Source organism: Octodon degus, unplaced genomic scaffold (assembly GCF_000260255.1).
Source record: "Octodon degus isolate 3935 unplaced genomic scaffold, OctDeg1.0 scaffold00130, whole genome shotgun sequence".
Taxonomy (NCBI): domain Eukaryota; kingdom Metazoa; phylum Chordata; class Mammalia; order Rodentia; family Octodontidae; genus Octodon; species Octodon degus.
In genome coordinates, this window is record NW_004524706.1 from 3,246,313 (window position 1) to 3,268,216 (window position 21,904).

The 21,904-nt window shown below is 44.3% G+C and overlaps 1 protein-coding gene across 3 annotated transcripts in view; it reads right to left on the reverse strand.

The window, feature by feature from the left end:
- Positions 1-20,014: 20,014 nt before the first annotated feature.
- Kiaa0319l (KIAA0319 like) overlaps positions 20,015-21,904 on the reverse strand; it is a 127,869-nt gene continuing 125,979 nt past the window's right edge. For all 3 annotated transcript variants that reach the window (XM_023701014.1, XM_004641007.2, XM_023701015.1), the window contains exon 21: positions 20,015-21,201. In XM_023701014.1, the coding sequence (XP_023556782.1) occupies positions 21,014-21,201 (188 nt within the window). In that variant the 3' untranslated portion in view covers positions 20,015-21,013. The remainder of the gene's footprint in view (positions 21,202-21,904) is intronic.

Consider the following 21,904-nt stretch of genomic DNA (forward strand, 5'->3'; position numbering starts at 1 on the left):
CCAGTGCTGGGATTACAGGCTTGTGCCACCACACCTGGTATCGGGGCCAGTTCAGCATGTGATAACAAGGATCAAACCTGGGTCCTTGGGCTTACCAGGCAGGTGCTTAATGCCACTGAGCTATCTCTCCAGGCCTATAATACTTCTTTTACTTGGTAATGGTTATATATGATCACTTTAGGAATAAGGCAAATGTACAACAGTATCCCTCTTTGTCTTTCACCTCTTTAACAACTTTCCCATGAGTTTTAGCTAGCAGTGACCCTCTTGAGAAGAAAATCTATCTTCCAGGCTACTGTACAAATAAAAGAGGGACCGTGGGACTAAGTTTTGATCAATGGAATGGAAAGAGAAGTGAATTTACAACAATCAGACCTCAGAAGGAAGAGGTGTGTGGTTCACTTCTACTTCTTTCCTGTGGACTAGAATGTGAGTGTAGTCATAGCAAGCCAGTTGTGCTAAGAAGGGCAGCATACCAGAAGCACATTCACCTCCTGGATAGCTGCCTATTTATGTCCTGGACATAAGAGCTCGGACAGGAAGAAACTTTCCATTAAGGCATTGTTGTTTGGCCAAGCCCCTACCCTATTAATGCACTTATTATGTTTACTGTCCCATTGCACTTAACAGAATGGGAACTTTTCTCATAAATATAAGAAAAAAATACAGATTATCGGTATCAAGAGGTTAAAAAGTATTTTTAAGTTCTTTTCAAGGAGAATAATTAAAATTCAAGTTAAGTTTCTTAGATACAAAATAAATTTATAAGAATTTCAAGCATTTTGCTAAAAAACCTAATAGGTACATAATTGAAACTACTCACAGCAACAAAACTAGAAGCATTTTATTACATTTTGTGTGTATATAATACACAAAATCCCTCATTTGTAGTGGTGTGAGAAACTGGGGTTTTACGTGGAGGAAAATGAAATACAAAACTTAACTAGCATCCGATCCAAAGTGCAGTCTGGGTAACTGAACGACCTGAAGGCGCCATGGGACACATCTGTATCCAGCTCTTGGGAGATTGGGGCAGGAGGATTGCACATTTGAGATCTGCCTGGGTGATACAGCTATTCAGCAAGACCCTCGTTCAAAATGAAAAGTAAAGGACTGGTGGTGTACTGTAAAAGACCCTGAGTTCAGTCCCCAGTACCAGATAGAAGGGGGGGTTATCTAATGGTGAAAGGTAAAACTATAAAATTAGTAGGAAATACAAGAGAGTATCACAGTGTAGAGACAGGCTTCTTATATAAAATTCCCAAGTGTAAACTATACAGTAAACAAAAGATTAATTTTAGTGTATCAAAATTAAAAGATTTTTGTTTAATAAAAGATTAAGGCTCATGAAGATACTGGCAATAGTGAAATTCATATATTTAGAGTGTGCAAAAAGCTGATTCATAAAGAATTTGAATAATTTTGCTGTTGATTTCTAGCTTCATTCCTCTAGCTTCATTCCTCAGTTCTTTGGGGTTTTTTTTTTATATTTTAGGGAAGGGTCTACAGGGTGTTCAGGGTCTCATTACTAGATCAGACTCGTAGTGATCCACCTGTTTACAGCTTCCCAAAAGCTGGGATTACTGGTATACGCCACCACACCCAGTCTCACTTGCCAACTCAGTGCACCCCGGGGGTGGGGCTGGCACAGCAGGCCCTGGGATGCCCTGGCCCTGTGCCTGCTTGCAGGCGCTTTAATCCACTAAACTATTTGACCAGCCTCTTTGGTATATATTTAAGCGTGCTTTATGACCTACAGTATGGCCTGTTTTGAGAAAACTCCTACATTCTGCCAAGAGAAATATATATCCTTTTACTCATTCTAGATTCTAGATCTGTTAAGTTCACTTGTTTAGTGGTGTGGGTTTTTTGTTTCCTTGTTGAATTTCTTCTGTCTGGTTGATCTGTCTGAAAGTGGGGTGTTGAAGTCCCCCATATGATTGTGTTGGTACCTGTCTGCCCTTTTGGGGTGTGTTTGTTTTAATGAAGTTGGGTGTCCCTACATTCAGTTCATAGATATTTAATAGCTGTTACCTCTTCATGTTGAATTATTCCCTTTACCCATATGTAGTGGCCATCTTTGTCTCAACTCATCAGCTTGCCTTGAAAAGCTGCCCCTGCTTGTTTTCAGTCCCCAGTGAATGAAGTGTTGTTTTCTATTTCACTTTTAGTCTGTGTACTTCCTTTTGAATGAGATGTGTGTCCTGTAGGTAGTATCTGGTAGGGTTTTTGTTGTTGTTGTTGTTTTGTTTTTTTGTTTTTTTAAATGAATTTAGGACAGGGTCTACAGAGTCTACAGGATCTCAGTATGTAGATTGGACTCGTAAATGATTTTCCTGTTTTCCGCCTCCCAAGCACTGGGATTACAGGCGTGTACCACCATATCCAGTCTCATTTGCTGTCTTAGCATGCCGGGAATCAAACCCCGGCTGCTGCGCTCTGCTCAAGCAGGCACTTTAGTCCCCTGAGCTACTTTAGTCCCCTGAGCTATCTGGATGTCCCAGCATTTTGTTTTTGTTTTTGGCGGAACTGGGGATTGAACTCAGATCCTTGTGTTTGCCAGTCAAGCGCTTATTCCACTGAGCCATTTCCCCAGCCCAGCATTGTTTTTGATCTAGTCTGCCAGCCTGTGTCTTTTAATTGGGAAGTTCAGACCAGTGACATTGAGAGTTAGGTGTTTGTGGAATCCTGTTACTGTCTTTCTTCCTTTTCTGTTTTCTTTTTGTTTTTTTGTCTTTTTAAGACACGGTCTTGCTATGCAGCTCAGGCTGGCCTTGAGCTCATTTTGTAGCCCAGGCTGGTCTTGAACTCACAGCTGTCATCCTGCCTCAGCTTCCTGAGTGCTGGGATTACAGGTATGTGCCACCATGTGTGTATTTTTCTAGTACTTTTTTTTTTCCTTTTTGTTTACTTTTCCAGTTAATTATATACTTTCCATGGGCCTCCCTGGCTCTTTCTACAATTCCTTTAAGTATTTTCAGCGGTATTGATTTAATGGCTGTGCATTTCTTTAGGATTTCTTTGTCACAGAAACCATTTATTGAAACTTGTCAATTTTGGGTTTGGGGAGATAGTTTGGCAGTGTAAGCTGAAGCACTTGCCTGGCAAGCACAAGGACCTGGGTTTGATCCCCAGTACCATGTGCCTTGCCGGCCACCAAAATCGGACATGGTGGCACACGCCTGTAATCCCAGTACTGGAGAGGCTGAGATAGAAAGATCAATATGAGTCTGAGCTATGTAATGACCCTGTACCAAATAAATACATAAATGGTTAAAAAATAATAAAAACTTTCAATTTTTTTGATGACAAGTGCTGGGTTGACAGTTTTAGGTTTTAAAAACATCACAGCAGGCTCTCCTAGCCCTTAAGGTTTGCGCTGAAACCCACAGCTATTCAGATGGGTTTGCCTAGGTAGGTTACTTGCTGTTTTTCTCTTTAGGATTCTTGTTTTGTTGTGTTTTGTTTTTGGCTCAGGCTTTCTTAAGGGCTGGTGTAGTGTGGCATGTGATGCTGGGGATGAGCTGCAACCCCTCATCCCTGACTGATTTTGCCCAAGCAGGCGCTTTAGACAAATGAGCTAACCCACCAGACGCCCATTTTTCTCTTTCAGAATTTTCTCCTTTCATTGAACTTTTGAAATTTTATGATGTGTCTTAGAGAGGTTCTTCTCTAGTCCCATCTGTTTGGGGTTCTGTATGCCTCTTGCACTTGAATATTGAATTCTTTCCCTAGATTTGAAATTTTTTTCTTCTGTGGTTTCAGTGAATAAATTTTTTGTATTATTTGAATCATCTTCTAATTTTTCCTTTATTTCTATAATTCTTAGGGTATGTTTTGTGTCATCCAAGAGCTATTAGATTCAGCTTGCCTAGTCTTCTTGTTATTAGGTTATTGAGTTTGTGTTCTACTATATCGATCTTGTCTTCTTTTTCTGACACACTGTTTTCACGCTGATTAAGTCTGCTACCCATGCTTTCTATTTAGGTTTGTTGTTTTTAGTAGAGGGTCTCACTAGGTAGATCGGACTCCACTAGGTAGATTGGACTCGTAGTCGTTCTCCTATTTCAGCCTCCCAAGTGCCGGAATTACGGGTGGGCACCACTACACCCAGTTTCGATCTCTCATCATGCCCAGGTGCAAGGCTGGGGCTGGGGCTGGCCCAGCCGGCCCAGGGATGGAAACCTTGGCCCCTGCGTCTGTCTAAGCAGGCACTTTAATCCGCTGAGCTGTTTGGCCAGGCCCCCTGTTGATGTTGTTTTTGGTGCAGGGTCTCACTAGTAGTTCAGGTTGGCTGGAAAACTCACAGGGATCCTCTTGCCTTAGCCTCTCAGTGTGCTGGGATTATAGGCATGTACAACCATCGCAGACTTTCTATTTAGTTTTTCCTATCATCTCTTGATGCTTGTTTTCATACTTCCATACTACTCTCCAAAGTGGATATTCACATCCCCTGCCCACATCTTTTTTCTTTTCATTTATTTATTTATTTATTTATTTATTTATTTATTTATTTATTTTTTGAGACAAGGTCTTACTATGTAGTCCAGGCTGATCTTGAACACACCTTCTGCCTCATCCTCCTGTGTGCTGGGTTATAGGCATCCAGTATCATGCCTGGCTCATTCATGTCTTATGTTGTCTTTTTCTTTTTTTTTTTTTTTTCCTTTTCAAAGTTTTATTGATAAACATATAGCAATGAGACAGTTTCAAATCAAATTGAAAGTACAGTTTCAACAAATAATACACTGCATATATTCTTCTTAGTGGTTAATTGCTGTACAAGATGCAGACTTGTGGGCCGGGGAGATGGCTCAGTGGAATAAGCGCTTCCCTGGCAAGCACAAGGGCCTGAGTTCAATCCCCGGTTCCGCAAAAAAAAAATTAAATAGGGGGCCTGGCCCTAGCTCAATCCTTTAAGTGGCTGCTTCCACAAAGCTGTCAGCCTCAGGTTCCTGGAGTTCGAACCTCACAACTCTCCCGCTGGCCAAAAGTGCCCTGAAGGCATTCGAGGAACAAAAACAAAAAAAAAAGATGCAGACTTGTGATCCTACTTACAAACACCATTAGAAAAAATCATTCTATTCATTAAGAGAATGCAACTATATATCTATCCCAACCACTTTGAATACACAGATACAAAGTGGTCATTCATAGTTATATCCCAATTTTTTTAAGTTCTGTTGTTGAATATTATAGGTGTGTAAACTCAGCAAAATATTCTAAAAGAGTCCAGTAGCCCATAATAGCATTGGGTCTTCTGTTTAACTGGCAATGTCAGAAATTATTGACCTGAGTCCCCCACAGCTCAACACAACAGCATGGCTTTACTTCCTATATTTTGTCTTCATACTTTTCTACTGGATGGTTAAGACCAAGGTAAAGCAGGACCTGTGCAACAAGAGTTGTAGCTTTTTGGTCTGAGAAGGTCAGTGAAATGCCCTCAGGATTTATTCTGAGATCCTGTACCTCAGATTGTAGAACCTTTATCAGTGTCAGCCATGTGGACTTATGTTGTCTTGCTTACCTAAGTTTATTACTTGTTTCTTCTTTAAAAATCATTAAACATTTCATTGATAAAATCTTTTCTCTGTTAATTAAATCTTTGAACTTGATAAATGTCTTACGCATTTACTTGTGTTTCTTTTATCTCTCAGAGGTTTTGATCATTTGATTTTGCGTTCTTTGCTTACAGCTTTTCCTTCAGTGTCCATGAGATCAGTTTTGGGGGAATTAGCGGTTTGGGGCATCTTGTCACCTTGCTTTTTCATGTTTCTATTGTGTCTTCACTGTGGATTGAAGATAAATTAGGGTAGAAAACTGTCACTACTGTGGAGATCTTTTTAGTTAGGTTTTATCTTCCTGTGATACATCATTGGGTTTGATTATGTTTTGGTGTTTGTACCCCTTTTCAATGTTTTCAGCATAATATTTGAGCATCTTCTTAGTATCCAGCCTTTTTCTGAGGGTTTGATCCCCATCACCACTCAGAAGAAAGCAGACTACAGTAATGTTGATACAAATTCAAATCAGATGTTGGGATACAGTAAAAACCTATTAGAAGAACAACTATGCCACCATTTACAATAGAAATTAGCAATAATAATAGTCAAAGATTAACAAATTATTGACATAGTATAAGAACCAGTAAGAGGTCTGGCCAGATAGCTCAGTGGGCTAAAGCACCTGCTTCGGCAGAGCGCAGCAGCCAGGGTTCAATCCCAGTGTGCTGAGACAGTGATAGCCACTCGGGGTGGTGGCATGTGCCTATAATTCAAACGCTTGGGATGCTGAAAAACAGGAGGATCACTACAAGTCCAATCTGTATAGTGAGGCCCTTTTTTAAAATATATTTTTTTTAAAAAAAGAACCAGTAAGAGCTGTACTTTTAACAATAGGAAGGAGAGCTGCAGTAATAATGTAAACACAAATACAAATCAAACACTGCTTTATAGTACATCTAAAACAACAACTAAGCTTAATAGTGACAAAAATGGAAGAAGTGGGGAAGAAGAAAATGAAAAATAAGATTTGAAGAGGAAAATGAAAAAGATTTTAAAAATCTGATTAAGGGCCAGCCAAATAGTTCAGTGGATTAAAGTGCCTGCGACCCTGGGCATGGTATCATGCTCCTGTAATCCCAGCACTTGGGAGACTGTAAACAGGAGGATCACTATGATTTGGATCTACTCAGTGAGACCCTGTACACCTTGTACACCCTGTCCTAAATACCCCCCAAAAAAATCAGATTAAAGAATAAGGTTAATAGGATTAGTTAAAAGTAACAGAAAAAGAAAAGAAAAAATAAAAATAGCCAAAGATAGAAAAACCAAAAAAATAACACAGAGATGAATCCAAAAAATCCTTCAACACAACCTGTTGTTGTGAGTGGATGGATCCTTTCTGGGGACTGTGGTATTGGATCCACCAGATAAGGGGTGGTGGGGGCTAGGAGAGCTACAGTGAGGGCCTGTTTTTTTCAAGACCTGCTCGTGCGGTGTGGATACTGAGCCCTGTGCCACCTTTCCCACCATGGGCATGGTCCATGGTGTGCGGTCTGCCTTGGCTGTGTTTGCTCCAGTGGCTTAGTGTTTGTGTCCCATGTGCCCCAAGCCTCTACTGTCCCCAGCTAGAGTTCTGGTCTGTGAGCTCTCAAGCATCTCCCATGCCGCACCAGCCCCTCCCTGTGTCTGTGCACCCCAGGGTGCAGCAGATGTTCAAGCCGAGGTGAATCTGATTGTGGGGCTAGGAAGAGCAAGCAAACCACTGAGCTGTGTGTTGGAGGCGGGTGGTGTGGAGGGTGAAGTCTGCTGGACTTAGGTCAGCACTTTCAAACCCAGCCCCTCAGAGCGCGTGTCTTCGGAATCTTGTTCATGACGTGGACAGCATGCCCAACACTCTTAGCACAGCTGATGCTGTGCTGGTGCTTCGTTTGCTCAGTGCCTCTCCAGTACAGTGGAGCCTCGGTTCACTGCTTAATTATTTCCATGATTCTGGTTGCAAACTGTCTCAGGTACTTTTTTACTCATTACTGGCTTTTTGCTTTCATAGTTTTTCTTGTTTAATATTTGCCTATGAAGTTTCTCCCATCATTTTAGCAGTGGGATTTAGTTTTTTAAAATGACTCATTTAGGGCCGGGGAGATAGCTCAGTGGAATAAGTGCTTGCCTGACAAGTGCAAGGTCCTGAGTGTGATCCTTGGTACCACCAAAATAAATAAATTAATTTAATTAAAATAATTCATTTATATAGTGATTCATTGATTCACATATTGAGTAAGTTATAATCTGATACTCTCATTACTTGATACTTAATTGTCCTAGATTTGGCCAGTAGAAGCTTCTTCTCCTAATTGTGTCCTCACATGGCCCCAGACTTTGTGCTTTCCATAACCCACTCATGGAATTAGTCACTTCTCCACAGGGGTGCCTCCATGCAGCAATTGCTACTAAGAGAAAATGGCCTCTTTGACCCCTGAGGGTAAGGCAGTCAGTCAGTGATAAACGTGCTTAAACATTCACAAAACTGAGTATGGATGTGTGTGTCTCCGTGCATGTGTGTACGCGTTGTTGATTACACCTGTGGGTTCGTAGCACTTCTTCTTGTTTCAATTCAGCACCTAAGTATTCTTTCTAGTTTGCCTCTTTTCCATGTTCAGCTGTGATCTCTACTCTAGGGCCTCTCCCTCTTTCCTGATCACAGGAGGAGAAAGAGAGTTTCCCCTATGGGTCTCACAGAGCCTTTGTGGCATTAATTTGTCCTCATCTGAGTCAGAAATCACCAGATTGCCTCTAGAAATAGAACCTCTTGTCTTTTTTTCTTTTTTGGAGGGGGTTCTTTTTGAGACAGGGTCTCGCTGTGCAATTCAGGCTGGTCTTGAGCTCACATTGTAGCCCAGGCAGGTCTCACACTTGCACCGTTCCTCCTGCCTCAGTCTCTGTAGAACCTCTTTCCTGTTACTCTGCTGGCCAGAAAGGACCTCATGGAGCGCTCTCTGGACCCCCCCCCCCCACTTCTCTGTGGCATGTGTGACACTTTTCTTGTCTTGTACGCTGAGCCTATCTTGTGACTAGCTTTCAAAGAATGAGTTACTTCTTTGAAAAAAATGTGTAACACCTTTATAAAGTAGTAGTTCTCAAACATATGTTCATCCATTTGTATATTCATAATGTTGTATAACCATTACCACAATCAGTATTGAACATTTTCATTGCCCTAAAAAGAAACCCTATACCTGTTAGCAGTAATTTCCTGTTTCCCAGCCAGCCCTATGCTAACACCTGTTTTTGTCTCTCTATGTAATTGCCTATTCTGAGCATTTCATATAAGTGAAATCATATGTGATTCCTTTGTCACTAGCTTCTTTCATTTAAAGTGTTTTCAACGTTTATCCATTTTTTACTGATTTTTACTGCCAAGTAATATACCCATTGTACATTTTATTTCTTAGTTGATGAATATTTGGGTTTCCAATTTTTGGCATGTGCAATAGTCAGATAATGCTATGAACAGGTACATACATTTTTGTGTGAATGTGTTTTCATGTCTCTTGGGTATGTAGGTAGGAGTAGCATTGCTGGATTTATGGTAACTGTGTTTAACTATTTAAGAAACTGTCACTACATTCCAAAGTGGTAGCATCATTTTACATTCCCCATCACAGGATGTAAATACTGAGTTTTTCCTGGCCACAGTCATTATTGTCACCCCCCTCCTTTTCTTGGCAGAACTGGGGCTTGAACTCAGGCCCTTGTGCTTGCCAGGCAAGCACTTATTCTACTGAGCTATATTCTTGGCCCTATCACTCCCTTTTCTGTGATAGGCATCTTTGTGGATATAGAGTGGTATCTCTTTATGGTTATTTGTATTTCTCTTTTCTGGGGGGGTACCAGGAATCAAACTCAGGTCCTTGTGCTTGCCAGGCAAGCACTGTACCACTTTGCTATATCCACAACACTACATTTCTTTTATCACTAATGAAACTGAATGTCTTTTCATGTGTGTATTGGCCACTTATATACATTATTTGATAAAATGTTTATTAAGACCCTTTAGTCATTTTAATTAGGTTGTCTTTTTATTACTGAAATGAGAGTTATATATTCTATGAGAAAGTCCTTAACAGATGTATCCTTTGCAAAAATTTCATGTCATTCTTTGAGTTGCTTTATCACTTTCTTCATGGTCTCCTTTTTTTTTTTTTTTTTTTTTTTTTTTTTGCGTAACTGGGGATTGAACTCAGGTCCTTGTTCTCGGCAGTTAAGCACATATCCTACTGAGCCATCTCCCCGGCCCCTATGGTCTCCTTTAAAGCACAGAAGTCTTTAATGTCAGTGTGCAATTTATATATTTTACTTAGTGATTTTAAAAATCCATTGCTTAATCCAAGTCTATTGAGATTGTGCCTATATTTTCTAAGATGTATATAGCTTTATCTCTTATATTTCTTTTTTATCTCATATTTTTATAGTCTACGATCTATTTTTAAATCTTGCCCATTTGTGAGTCAGGGGTTCAACTTCATTCTTTTGCATATGGATATCCACTCATCCCATAATCATTTCTGGAGAGAAACTGTTCTTCATTAAAATGACTTGGCATACTTGTCATTACGAATTAACTGCAAATGTGAGGTTTTATTTCTGAACTCAAATTTTGTTTCCTTGGTCGAATGAAGTATGATTAAATATGGTAAATGTTTAAATTGAAAAAAATCGTTACAGTAGAACACATTGCCATTTACCACTCTCAAAATGCTCCCATTGCTTCAAACACACTTATCCCATCATTTTCGCTACTTTCTGAAAATTCTGTTCTGTGTCGTTAGCCTTGATGTCCAGAATTGATGTAAATTGTTTAGTTTTTCATGATCATTTTGACTTCGGAGAAGAGCCTGGAGTCGCATCCAGTGAGTAAGGTGATAAGAACACACGAGTCTGCAGGAGCCTGCCTCTCCCTGAATGGCACTTGCAGAGCTTCCACACCCTGTGAAATCACAGCAGAAGATTTCCACAACTGCTTCAGAAAGTTGCAAAGGCCTGGCGTCGTAGCTCATGCCTGTGATCCCAGCCCTCCAGCGGGAGACTGAGGCAGAAGGATCACTGTGAGTTCAAGGCCGACCTTGTGAGTTTAAGACCAACCTCCACTACCTCAGAAAGCCAAATGATGTGCCAAGTGTGTCCCAAGTGAGAGGGAGTGTTTTGAGATCAGCGAATGGCAGTGTATCTTGTACCGTTATTTCTGAATGTTCACTGCATATTTGTGTCTCACTTATACATTAGGTGGAACCGGGGATTGAACTCAGATCCTTGTGTTTGCCAGTCAAGCACTTATCCTACTGAGCCATCTCCCTTGCCCCTAGGCCTTTCTTGAAAAGTGAGAAAATGGGCTTCATTATTCTTGGTCTGTGCATTTTTTTTCTCAGCAAGTGAATTTATTTGCATAGTGAAGTCAGTCTCCTCCCAGCTTACCCAGCCACGCACTGCCCCTGTGGCTCTGCTGCAGGGTGTAGCTCCGCCCTCGACTCCCTCCCCTCGGGCCTCTGTGGGACCCGGGCTGGCGGTCACCTGCCGAAAGGCCAGGGTCATGCTGAGGCGAGCAGGTGAGAAAAGGAAGCCGGGAGATGCCTTAAGTTGAAGACCTTTACTGCTAGTAGAACTTATTTCTGCAGTTATTTCAGTTTCTACTTAGCTTACTTTTTGAGATGGTTTTCTTCTTCCCTTTGAATTTTCTGTTGTTAAAAAGTAATAAATATATCTCATTTTATTGATAATGCTGTTTTAATGGTAATCATTTTTACCCTTATTGATTTCTTTAACTTCACATCTAAATCTTCCTGGTGAGACTGTTACATTGTTAAGTTCCATTTGTCTTTACCACCCTTCCTTTATTGATATATTTTAGGATTTTGATTCTGGAATATTAACATACTGTAGGGTTGGGGTTTATTTTTCTATCTGTAGTATTAGATTTTTCAGACTACTGAGTGCCGAAGTATTTACTCAGGTGCTTCCCATGTCTAGATTCATTTTTTTTATTCAATCATTTACTTCTTTAAAAATAGTTTCTGAATGAGTGTTATGTGAAGTCTGTGGAGTCAGACATGCTGTCATTGCACCACAAGGGTCCATCCAGGAGTTTCAAAGACTTCATTTCCCTGAGAATGTTACTTTGCACAAGTGGAAATTGGTCCTGGGCACTTTTGTGGTTGTTGTTGTTGGAACCGGGGATTGAACTCAGGTCCTTGTGCTTGCCAGGGAAGCGTATATTCTGCTGAGCCATCTCCCCGGCCCGCCGGTTCACTTTGAGGTCAGAATTCTCTGTTAGAACACTGAAAATGTTTCACCTAAGGATACTCTTACAAAGTCCACTGTCAGTCTGATGCTTGTTCATGTGTTACTGAGCTGTTATTTTTCTCTGGGAGATTTCAGAAACTTTATGGTAAGAAATCTTAAATGTCTTTCATTAAAATGTGTATTTTCTCCAGGCGTGGTATGCACACCTGTAATCCCAGCACTTGGGCAGGAAAATCACTGAGTTGACCAGCTTGAACTGCATAGTGAGACCTTGTCTCAAAAACAAAATCCATTGCACATTTTCCCTACCTTCAGTCTATGAATGCTTTAATTCTGGGACATTTATTCTCATTATTTCTTCAAATATTTCATCTGCTTTGCTACTTTTCCTTCTAGGACTCCCATGATTCAGACATTGGTAATTCTGTGTCCCCAAACTACACTGCTGTGTGTGTGTGTGTGTTTGTGTGTGTGTTTGTGTGTATGTACACAAACACATGCCACTTTTCCTGACTTCCTTTTGGCAGAGACCTCAGTGTGATGCTGTAGCTCATTCACCGTGTTTGAGCTGTCTCTGTTCCTCTGTCCCATTCCTTGTATTTTTCATGCTTAGTATTTCCACTTGATTCCTTTTTTTCATGAACCATTTGATTCTTATTTCAGATTGCCAAGATTTCCTTGTCTATTTGTGTTGCATCAAATTCTTGGCTTGGGTGGCACTGTGTCTCGTTGTTGTCTTTCTGGCCAGAGATAACAGTCCTTAAGTGGGAGCTGGGTACTGTGGCCATGAGCTCTTGTTCCTTCACAGTGCCACTGCCTCTGTCTGGTGGTCTTTTTTGGCAAAAGGCCAAAGCCAAGTTTTATGCTGTCATTGCCACTAAACTTAACAAGAAAAAGGTCATGGCCTCCAGGCACCTCACCTGTCCACTCTCCAAGCAGTGCTGAGTTTTACCTTCAGCCCTCTGGGAAGCAGCAGCGCCTGAGGGAAGACCCTTCCACAGTGGCATCCATCAGCCCAGCCCTGTCCACTGTGGCACTTTCCAGCTGAACTTACAGGGTCCCACTGATGCCAGTGACTTCACTGACTATCCCCTAGTGGGCAAAAATGGCCATCTTATGTCCAGCCTTCCCTTCTGGTACGTGGTAACCATCATTCTCTTCAGATTCTCACAGGAGTCGGGGGATATTTTTATTCTTTGGGCTTGATTTTTGGTAGTGGTTCCTCCTTGGGGGGAAAAAGCCAGTTTCTTATTGTCTTTAGTACAAACCATAGCCTCAGTGTATCTTCTGTTGTCTTATCTCTCATCTTCCCATGTTCTATTTTAGGAGGGTCTCCTGTAGATATTTACAGTTACATCCAATCTGTTAAACCTCTTTTTGTTGGTGGTTGTTTTACTAGCCAATCTGATAACTTACACCTATCAGATGGTGAGATTTTCCATACTGTTCCCCATCTCCGCCCTGTCTCTGCTTTTGAATTGGTTGTTTGAAATAGTTTTTTCTTTTGTTCTGGTTTAGTTGTTATATATTCTAGCACTAAAGTTTTAGTGGCTTTCTCAGCATTTATAACATGAAGAGCTGACCTAAAATAAAGTCAATCAGTGTTTCTGCCATTCTCCTATGGAAGGACCTTAAATTAATTTTCAATCACTGAGCTACTGCCATCTTATGTGTTATTGGCCACAAATAACAAAATAGGATAAGTAAGGATAATTCTTTAATTTTGTCTCCTTAATCTGTCCCCAAATAAGGAACTACCTAGGCTTTACTAGGGCAGGTTCATTCTGTGGGCAGAAGCTAGCCACACCAACTTAGAGACACACTAGGACCCGGTCTCACTGTCAAAGGAAGTCTGAGGGTGTAGCTCAGTGCAAAGGCCCAGGCTCATTCAATCCCCAGCACCACAAAACAAAAACCCCAAACAATAAAAACAAAATAACACCTTCATGAGAGAGAACTTGAGACTTTTGAGGTAAAGATAAAGCAGTGTGCAGCAGTTTCCTGAAATAGCCATATTTTAGTTTCTGAATTTATTATCATTTTTTTTTTACTGTCCTTTAATAACGTGGATGAGGCCATGCATGGTGGTGCACACCTGTAATCCCAGCACTCAGGAGCTGATGCAAGAGAATCACCCAAGTTCAGGCTAGCCTGGGCTGCATAGTGAGCTCAAGGCCAGCCTACAGTATACAGCGAGACGGACTCAGAAAACAAAACAACTAAACTGATGGATATTTAAGGGTAGCATGAAAATATCCTCTTACATTTGAAGCTATTGATACTTCTTTCTCTGTGTGTGTGTGTGTGTGTGTGTGTGTGTGTCCATGTAACAAAATCAGAATGGGAATTGTTTTTAGGTATTAGCTACTTCTACCTAGTTACCACAAGATGTTTTAATATCTGTTTTGTAGAAGCAAGAATGTCACAAAATGATAAGATAGGGCCCCAGCTCGAGGAACTTAAGATGCAGATCAGAGACAAAAGGCTGCGTGCAGGGGAGTGTAAATGGCACATCAAGGTGGTGGCTGGGTCCTCAGCAGAGCCCTGGGTTTCAGAGGTAGATGGAGGCTGGACTCCAGAGGCTTGCTGAAGGCTGGAGGGATTGCTAGGGAAAGCTTCACCTGCTTCAGTAGGATGGCACTTTGTTTTAATGCATTATTTTTGTTTTTCTTTCGTGCTTTATTAAGCCTGCTAATAAAATGCCAAGCAAGTCATGTGACCATAGGTTTTCCTGATTGGACTTCCTTTTTGGGGCACTGCTGTTCAGACCTGGGGACACTGAGCTTTCCTCCTTGGCATAAAGTTTGAAATAAAACACTTTTTGCACTAGATTTGGTTTGGCTCTTCTTTTAAGCTACCTCTCTGAAATAGGCATGTGAAAAGCAGTCCAGCAGCCAGGGGAGAGCTCCTCCATGTACCAGTGCTGCTGACTATCCTGCACCATGACGCTAGGAGCTCTTAGCAGAGGAAGGTTATGGGGAGCTTAGGGGGCAGGGTGCAGTGAGCCACAGCCGAAGGTGCTCGTCCTGTGCACAAGGCTGGAGACACCCGGCCTGTGTCTTGGAACCCCATGTGGTGACCAGCTTACTTCACCACCCTTACCCGCAAGGACCTCTCCCCAAGCCTCCTGGGAAATGCTCCTTTGTGACAGTTTTGGAACTGAGCTGCTGAGGACTACTTTCACTCGTCTCAAGGCAGAGTATGATGGCCCAAATTACCTAAGGAATAAAAGACCAGCTAAATATTTAAAAATCAAAATAGCTTCTAAGGTATAGATTCCAGGCATCAGTGCTTTCTGTAAAGTTTTCCAAGTGATTCTAATGAGCAGAGTGAGAACCATCACTGTTAGTACACAGCAATGTGCTGGCTGGGCCACCACCCCCGCTCCCCTCCACACTGTTTTGTCCCTTCTGGACCTGCTAGTCCTTTCTTTCCTTTTTCCCTCCTTCTCTACCATCACTTCAGGTGCCGCCTCTCGTAGAGGATCTCCAGGTTTCAGGCCTCCACTCTACTGCAGGATGAAGAGCTTGAGGAGATCAACAAGGAGACTGGCTTTTCCTCACATGGCTTGTCTCTGCAGCCAGGTCACCCACCTGGGCAAGGGAGTCCATGGCACTCTCAACTGGAAGATTTCCAAAGGTTTCCAGAACATGGCATCAACCCACTGTGGGGCTGGAACGTCAGTGTCTTCTTCCTGAGGGAGATGAGTAGGTAAATGTCTGTGGCTTCCACTGAGGATAATGAAGAGAGCAAAGATGTGAACAAACCAGAACTACTCGGCCGAAGCAACAGACACTCACTTTTTGACCGTCTGATTTAGATAAAGAGCCATGACGAGCTGTAGTGGGTCTTAGGCGTGATGGTTGGGGCGAACGTCTAGAGCAGCTGGGCAAGGAGGGAGCCAGCGGGCAGCTGAGGAGACGGGTCAGCAGTGCCATGTCCTTCATAGCATTTGTTAACAGTTTTGGAGAAGGTAGACGCAGAACAGAAAACAAGCACTCAATTTCTTCACTAAAGGACAGAGGCCAAGTTATTCCTTGCTGTCCAATATTTGAGAACTAGAACTTTTATTTTTTTAAAAAAATTTATTTATTTGAGAGAGAGAGAGAGAGAGAGAGAGAGAGAGAGAGAGAGAGAGAGAGAGGTGTGTGTGTGTGTGTGTGTGTGGCCAGCTCAGCCCACCAGGGGGCAGGGCGGGCTGGCATGTAGTGCTGGGGGATTGAACCGCGGTCCCTGTGCTTTGCTAAGCTTGTTCTAAGTAGGTGCTTTAGACCACTGAGCCATCTCACCAGCCCCGAGAACTAGAACTTTTAAAAGAGCCCCCTTGTCCACCAGCCTCATGGTTCTCCAAGAGCACTACTGCTGCCTCATGAAAGCCTCAAATGTGTTCTCTGAGCCTGCCACTGGTGTAGAAGTAGGGCACAACAGGATGGTACAGCGTCTCTTGTTCAGTAGCCATCCGCCCGCTCTGTTTCTCATACACCTGGGTTCCCTGTTCTGTTGCTAAACACCGTACATCCATCTGGTCCTCAAAAGAGAGGTGATCAGGCCCAGAACTGGCCAGTGAAGCTCTCATGGGGTGAAGATACAGCTAAGCCGCCCTCCCCGCAGCAAGGTTTTGGCATGCTTTGCATACTGGTATGCATCCTTTGCTTTCCATGCCTTCAGCCTACCATCCATCTAGGTTCTCAGCCTGTCTGCTTTTTACTAAGCCCAATGTCCCTGTTCCACTCCGCACTCTAAGCTATGCCTATTAAATCTATGACTTGGCAGGATAGTTTAGTGGTCTGGCAGTTTCTATCTACCTTTACTCCAACGAGTCTCTCAAGTGCTGCCTTTCTAGGAGCGTTTTAGTAGCCAACACTTCTCTTGGAAGAATGTGGTTCTATCTTGAGTCTCTTGCACTGTTCTGTCATTACAGGGCTTCTGTATGGAAATCTTTGACAGATCACTTGGTGAGTAACTGTTCTAGGTAGCTTTCCCAGGTTGCGCCACCTCTGGCTTCTGATTAACTTACATACCCACATGGCTTCTCTTTATAAGTGCTATATCAGGGGCTGGTGAGATGGCTCAGTGGTCTAAAGCACCTACTTAGAACAAGCTTAACAAAGCAGAGGGACCACGGTTCAATCCCCCAGCACCACATGCCAGCCAGCCCTGCCCCCTGGTGGGCTGGGCTGGCCACACATACATACACACACACAAATAAATAAATTAATTAATTAATTAAAAAAAATAAGTGCTATATCAGCTATTCAGAAAACACTTTTCTGGGGCCAGGGAGATGGCTCAGTGGAATAAGTGCTTCCCTGGCAAGCGCAAGGGCCTGAGTTCAATCCCCGGCTCCGCAAAAAAAAAAAAAAAACCTTTCTGGAGACTTCCTTAACTTTGGGACACTGTCCCCACCAGAGTGGCTGCTGGATGTGCCAATGACCTTGTTATGGTTTGTGTATAGGTGTCCCCCCCAAAGTCAGGCAGTCATGGGGCGGCTTCTAGAGTTTGTGATTATTGTGGGTATGGATGCTGCACCTGTCCTGAGGCAGGTAATTTGCATTACAATGTAAGGAGAGGAGAGAGGCTAGCTAGCTGAGCTGCTGCCACTCCCTTTGCTTTTTTTTTTTTTTTTTAATGCAGTCCATATGTGGCCATTTTTATTATCATTATTGACAGGAAAACCTCCAAATGACACAGGGAGAAAGACTGATCTCCCAACCTAAAAGGTACCTGGGATGAGTTCGTGTTCTCTGCAACTAAGAATGAATTCTGGGAACAAATGGAGGTTATGAGCAGAATATATTTATTGAGGGAAAGAAAACTCCTGCCTAAGAGAAGGACAGGAGGAGGATCCCAAGTGGGTAGTCCCTCTCCCTTTGCTCTTGCTCTTTGCTGCCACCATGAAAGGTTACTCTCTGCCATGCGTCACTTTGCCTTGGAGCCAGCTGAGTATGGACTGAAACCTCCAGTAACTGTGAGCTAAATAAACTTTTCCTTCCTTCAGTTTGGGTGCCAGGCATTTGTCCCAGCAATGAGAGAAGAGTAACTGAGACAGACCTCGTGGCTTACTGAGCAAAGAGCCCTAATGCCTCCAGCACTCACACTGTGTATGCCTCAGTGTTATGAGCTCTGGAAAAGTTTCTCCATTCATATTTGCAAGTAGAGCAACTAGTGTTATGGAAATGCCTAATTTATCCCAGTGCAACAGAACTAACGACTGTCCTCAGTGTCCTTAGGTGTTATACAAAAATGTTTATTTTATACTTGGCCAGTTAATGCTAGAAGCCCTAGCTGCTCCTACAGCCCCAGAGCTAAATATATTATTTGCTACCTAGTCACATTATCTTCCTAGGTTTTGTGCAGACCACTGCTAACCCCTTGGACACTAAGGGTCTGGCACTGGTGGCACAACCTAAGGGCACATTACAGGTCATCAAGTGAACCAGAACAACTTCTCTGTCGAAGTCAGCTTAGTTTAGTCTCTGTAGTATCAGGCTGTTGCCATCTTCTGTCTGTAGGAGTCCATTCGTTCAGACATCTGCCCTTGGCTAACTTTCTCTGACTTGCTTGCTTCCTCGCTTCAGAAGGCCAAGATATGCAAACAATTCTTGAAAAGATTTGTGATATCTTGAAAAGATTTGGGGGGAGGGGGAAGTGCAAAGGATGTATAAAGTGATGTATAAAGGTAGGGGTCAAAGGGGTGTCCAGGCTGGATGGCGTAAGTATAAATGCAAGAGGAGTTTTTTATGAGGTATCAATTCGAATTAGTGAATACAGGAATTGTATGAAAGGGAAGAACTGTCTGATAGACTCCCTGATCTGCATAGAGTTCCTAAGATTATGGCTTTCTTCCCCTTTGGCTCTATAGCAAACTTTGAATCCACAGTTGTGTCTTATTCCATTAAAATTGTATTCTTTGTTCCATCAATAAATACTTAAGATGTAAAAATTGTGTTAAAATATATATGTAATAAATGTAAAATATCAGTAACTTTGAATCCTGATTTTATACTGAAATGATAAAGTTTTGGATATACTAGCTAAAATACAGTCATCAAAAATTTTTTTTAAAAAGGGCCTGGGAGATAGCTCAGTAGAACAAGTACTTGCCTGGCAAGCACAAGGGCCTGAGTTCAGTCCCCAATTCTGAAAAAACAACAACAACAACTTAGGGGCCGGGGAGATGGCTCAGTGGAATAAGTGATTCTCTGGCAAGTGGAAGGGCCTGAGTTCAATCCCTGGTTCCACCAAAAGAAAAATAAATTAAAAAAAAAAAAAAATGGGTTGGCTGATGAGCAGTGAGGGAAAACTAAAAGACAGCCAGTTTGACCAGAAAATATACAGGAACCCTTGAGCCAGTCAACACAAGTTCCACTAAGAAGCTAAAGGCTGCGTTAGGCTCCTGATAGTCCAGTGTCAGCTGATAGCTGCTGATAGCAGCATCTTACCCTTCAAGTGCACACAAAGGCCTCTGCAGACCCTGCCACTCACCAAGTGGGCAGAGGAAAGCTGGGTCCGAATTCACCCTCATCTCCAAGCAGAAAGGCCCAGCTACAGCCAGCCAGCCCTGGGAGTTTCCAGTGGAGTTGCCTCGTGCTGACCAGGTTTTCTCTGCAGTAGGCCCTGAGAAAGGCAAGGGTCTGCTCCTTGGCTTCCTCCTGGCCATTCTAAAACTCACACTATGAGACCTTTGGTGAAGGCGGCAGTGTTTTAACCAAGCTCACTTTGGCCAAAGCAGGGACTGCCAGGCTCCTGAAGTTCAGGATTATCACAGAAGAGTTGTGTGGTGACAAGAGTGGACTGGAGTCAGGGTGGCCTGGCTGTACCTGAGCAACTGTGTCAGTTTTCTCAACCCAGAGCTCCAAGCCTGGACAGCAGTGTCAGGTTGTGTGTGTGTGTGTGTGTGTGTGTGTGTGCGCGCGCGCGCGCGCGCGTGTGTGTGTGTAAATAAGGAATGAGAATTACTTTCTTCATTCTGAAGATGAGATAAAAATATTCTTCACTGGTAAGATATGGAAATGAGGTCTAGAGGGAGCCTCTCCCAAGCCAGCAAGCTGCTAATGCCCTTGGCTACTTCCTGAGCCCTCCAGAGCCGCTCCCCCGGGCCACGTGTGCTGGTGGCAAGCCCAGGACTCCTACCAGATGTGAAGCCGTCATGGGCTGCACAAGGAGGAGCACCGTGACACACACCAGAAATGTGGCATAAAGCAGCTAACAGGCAGGCACCCAGTTAAATAGCATGTTTAATCATCCAACAGACAGTAGTAGAAATCATTTTTTAAAAGTCACTCCCCATTCCTCAACTCCCAGATACGTGGCTGAGGAACCAGCGATGGGGCCACAGGAATTCAGGAGCTGAAAGTGTTTCCAAGTCAGAGTTGCCTGTGAGCAGCCGCAGCCCTATGAAAAGTTGATTCGCACGCAGGCTCTCAACACACATGTGCAAGGGACACAGGAGAGAGTTGGAGATGGACCACAGTGGGGCAGTCACACACATGCGCGCTCATGCTACAGCATTCCAGTCTGTCTCATCCAGGGATACGGTGGTGGCCTGAGCCTGGAAGCAGCAGGCGCTGGTCGGAGGAAGTGGAGCGAGACATCTGCATGCGGCCGGGCTGCTGGACAACGGCCCCTGACGCAGCCGCCCTTCCGTGGCGCTGGGGAGTGGGACCGGCCCCAGCGTGAGGGGCTGGGCAAAGGCTCTGCCTACGCTGCCAGCGGCCGCGGGGCAGCGCTGCCATTTCCTTCTGGCCCCACCAGAGGGCACCCTCTGTCCCAGAAATGAGAAGAAAGAACGTGCTGGGACCAGAACCTTCGGAGCCACAGGCTGGTGGCACTGGGTTCTGACTGGTTCTGTGTCCGTGTGGGGAAACGCTGCAGGCCCCGTGAGGTGCACTGGGTTGGGCAGCACTGCCACAAGGCAGGCAGAGAGGAGGCCAGAGGCCGGCTGTGCCCCAGGCAGGGGGCGGTGCAAAAAAGGAGGCCCTGAGGTGAGAAGATTTGGGCGGGGCCTTCGGGACAGGTTACAGAGGCAACCTCTTCCTTCACAGCTTCGTTCAGGGGCTCCCGGGCAGGCGAGCGTGGATTCAAGTACCAGCGGTTCTGGGGGCGTGAGCAGCAGCGGCTGGAGAACAGCTGCCCACAGACCTAGACCTGGGAGGTAGGGAGTCGGCCGGCGGGGCTCGGGTCCGCCCACCCCGCCCCGCCCGAGGGACCGACGGCAGCTACAGGATCTCCTCCCGCGCGCTCTGGGCCTTCAGCGGGGTCTGCCCGTTGGGCACGGAGCCATTCTGACCGTGCAGGAGTTTGCCCTTCTCCCGGTCTGGCCACGTGAAGATGGCGTCGTCGCTGTCCAGCTCAGACTCGGAGTGCATCAGGCTGCTGCTCAGCATGGGGCCTTTCTGTCTGATGCCTGAAATAAAGAAGAACCGGGTGTCCAGACTCAAAGCTCCCGAGCCCTGAGCCGTAGCTGCATGTCAGCCCAGCCTGCAGAGCACAGCACAGAGAGCTCAGTGCCCTCTCGGGATTGGGAGGGCAGGTCCTCCAGGTCCCAGGCTGGCTACCAGAGTTCACTAGGAGGAGCCACAGAAAGCACAGCCTGGAGACCACACCTGGCCTCTGTTGCTGTGTGTTCACCTCCAGGATCCGTGAGCCTTGGTGAGGGGCACCAGTGGCATTCTTTCCTTCTTAATCTGGACTCCTTCATGAACAGGGAGTGGGGTGGGAGGCCGGCAAGCACAGAGCACTGAGTTGGAGAGTGAGCTTTAAGCATCTCCTGGCCCTGCTTGGACACTGCGTCCTGGCAGCATGCAAAATACTCTACAGAAAGCAAAGGGAGTGGAGAGATGGGAACTGTGAGGTGGGAGGCCCTACCCTGGCTGTGTTCTGGTGACCAGTCAGACAGACGCACGAGAGAGCGAGACCATCTGCAGGCGGCCTGGCTGCTGGCACAACAGCCCCTGCCACAGCTGCCCTTCCGTGGCGCTGGGGAGTGGGATGGGCTCCAGCGTGAGGGGCTGGGCAGCACTGCCATTTCCTGGGCCAGGCAGCACCCTCACCTCACCAACTGTCACTCTGCAGAGCATCAAAAAGGGCCCTGAGGATCCTGGGGACCT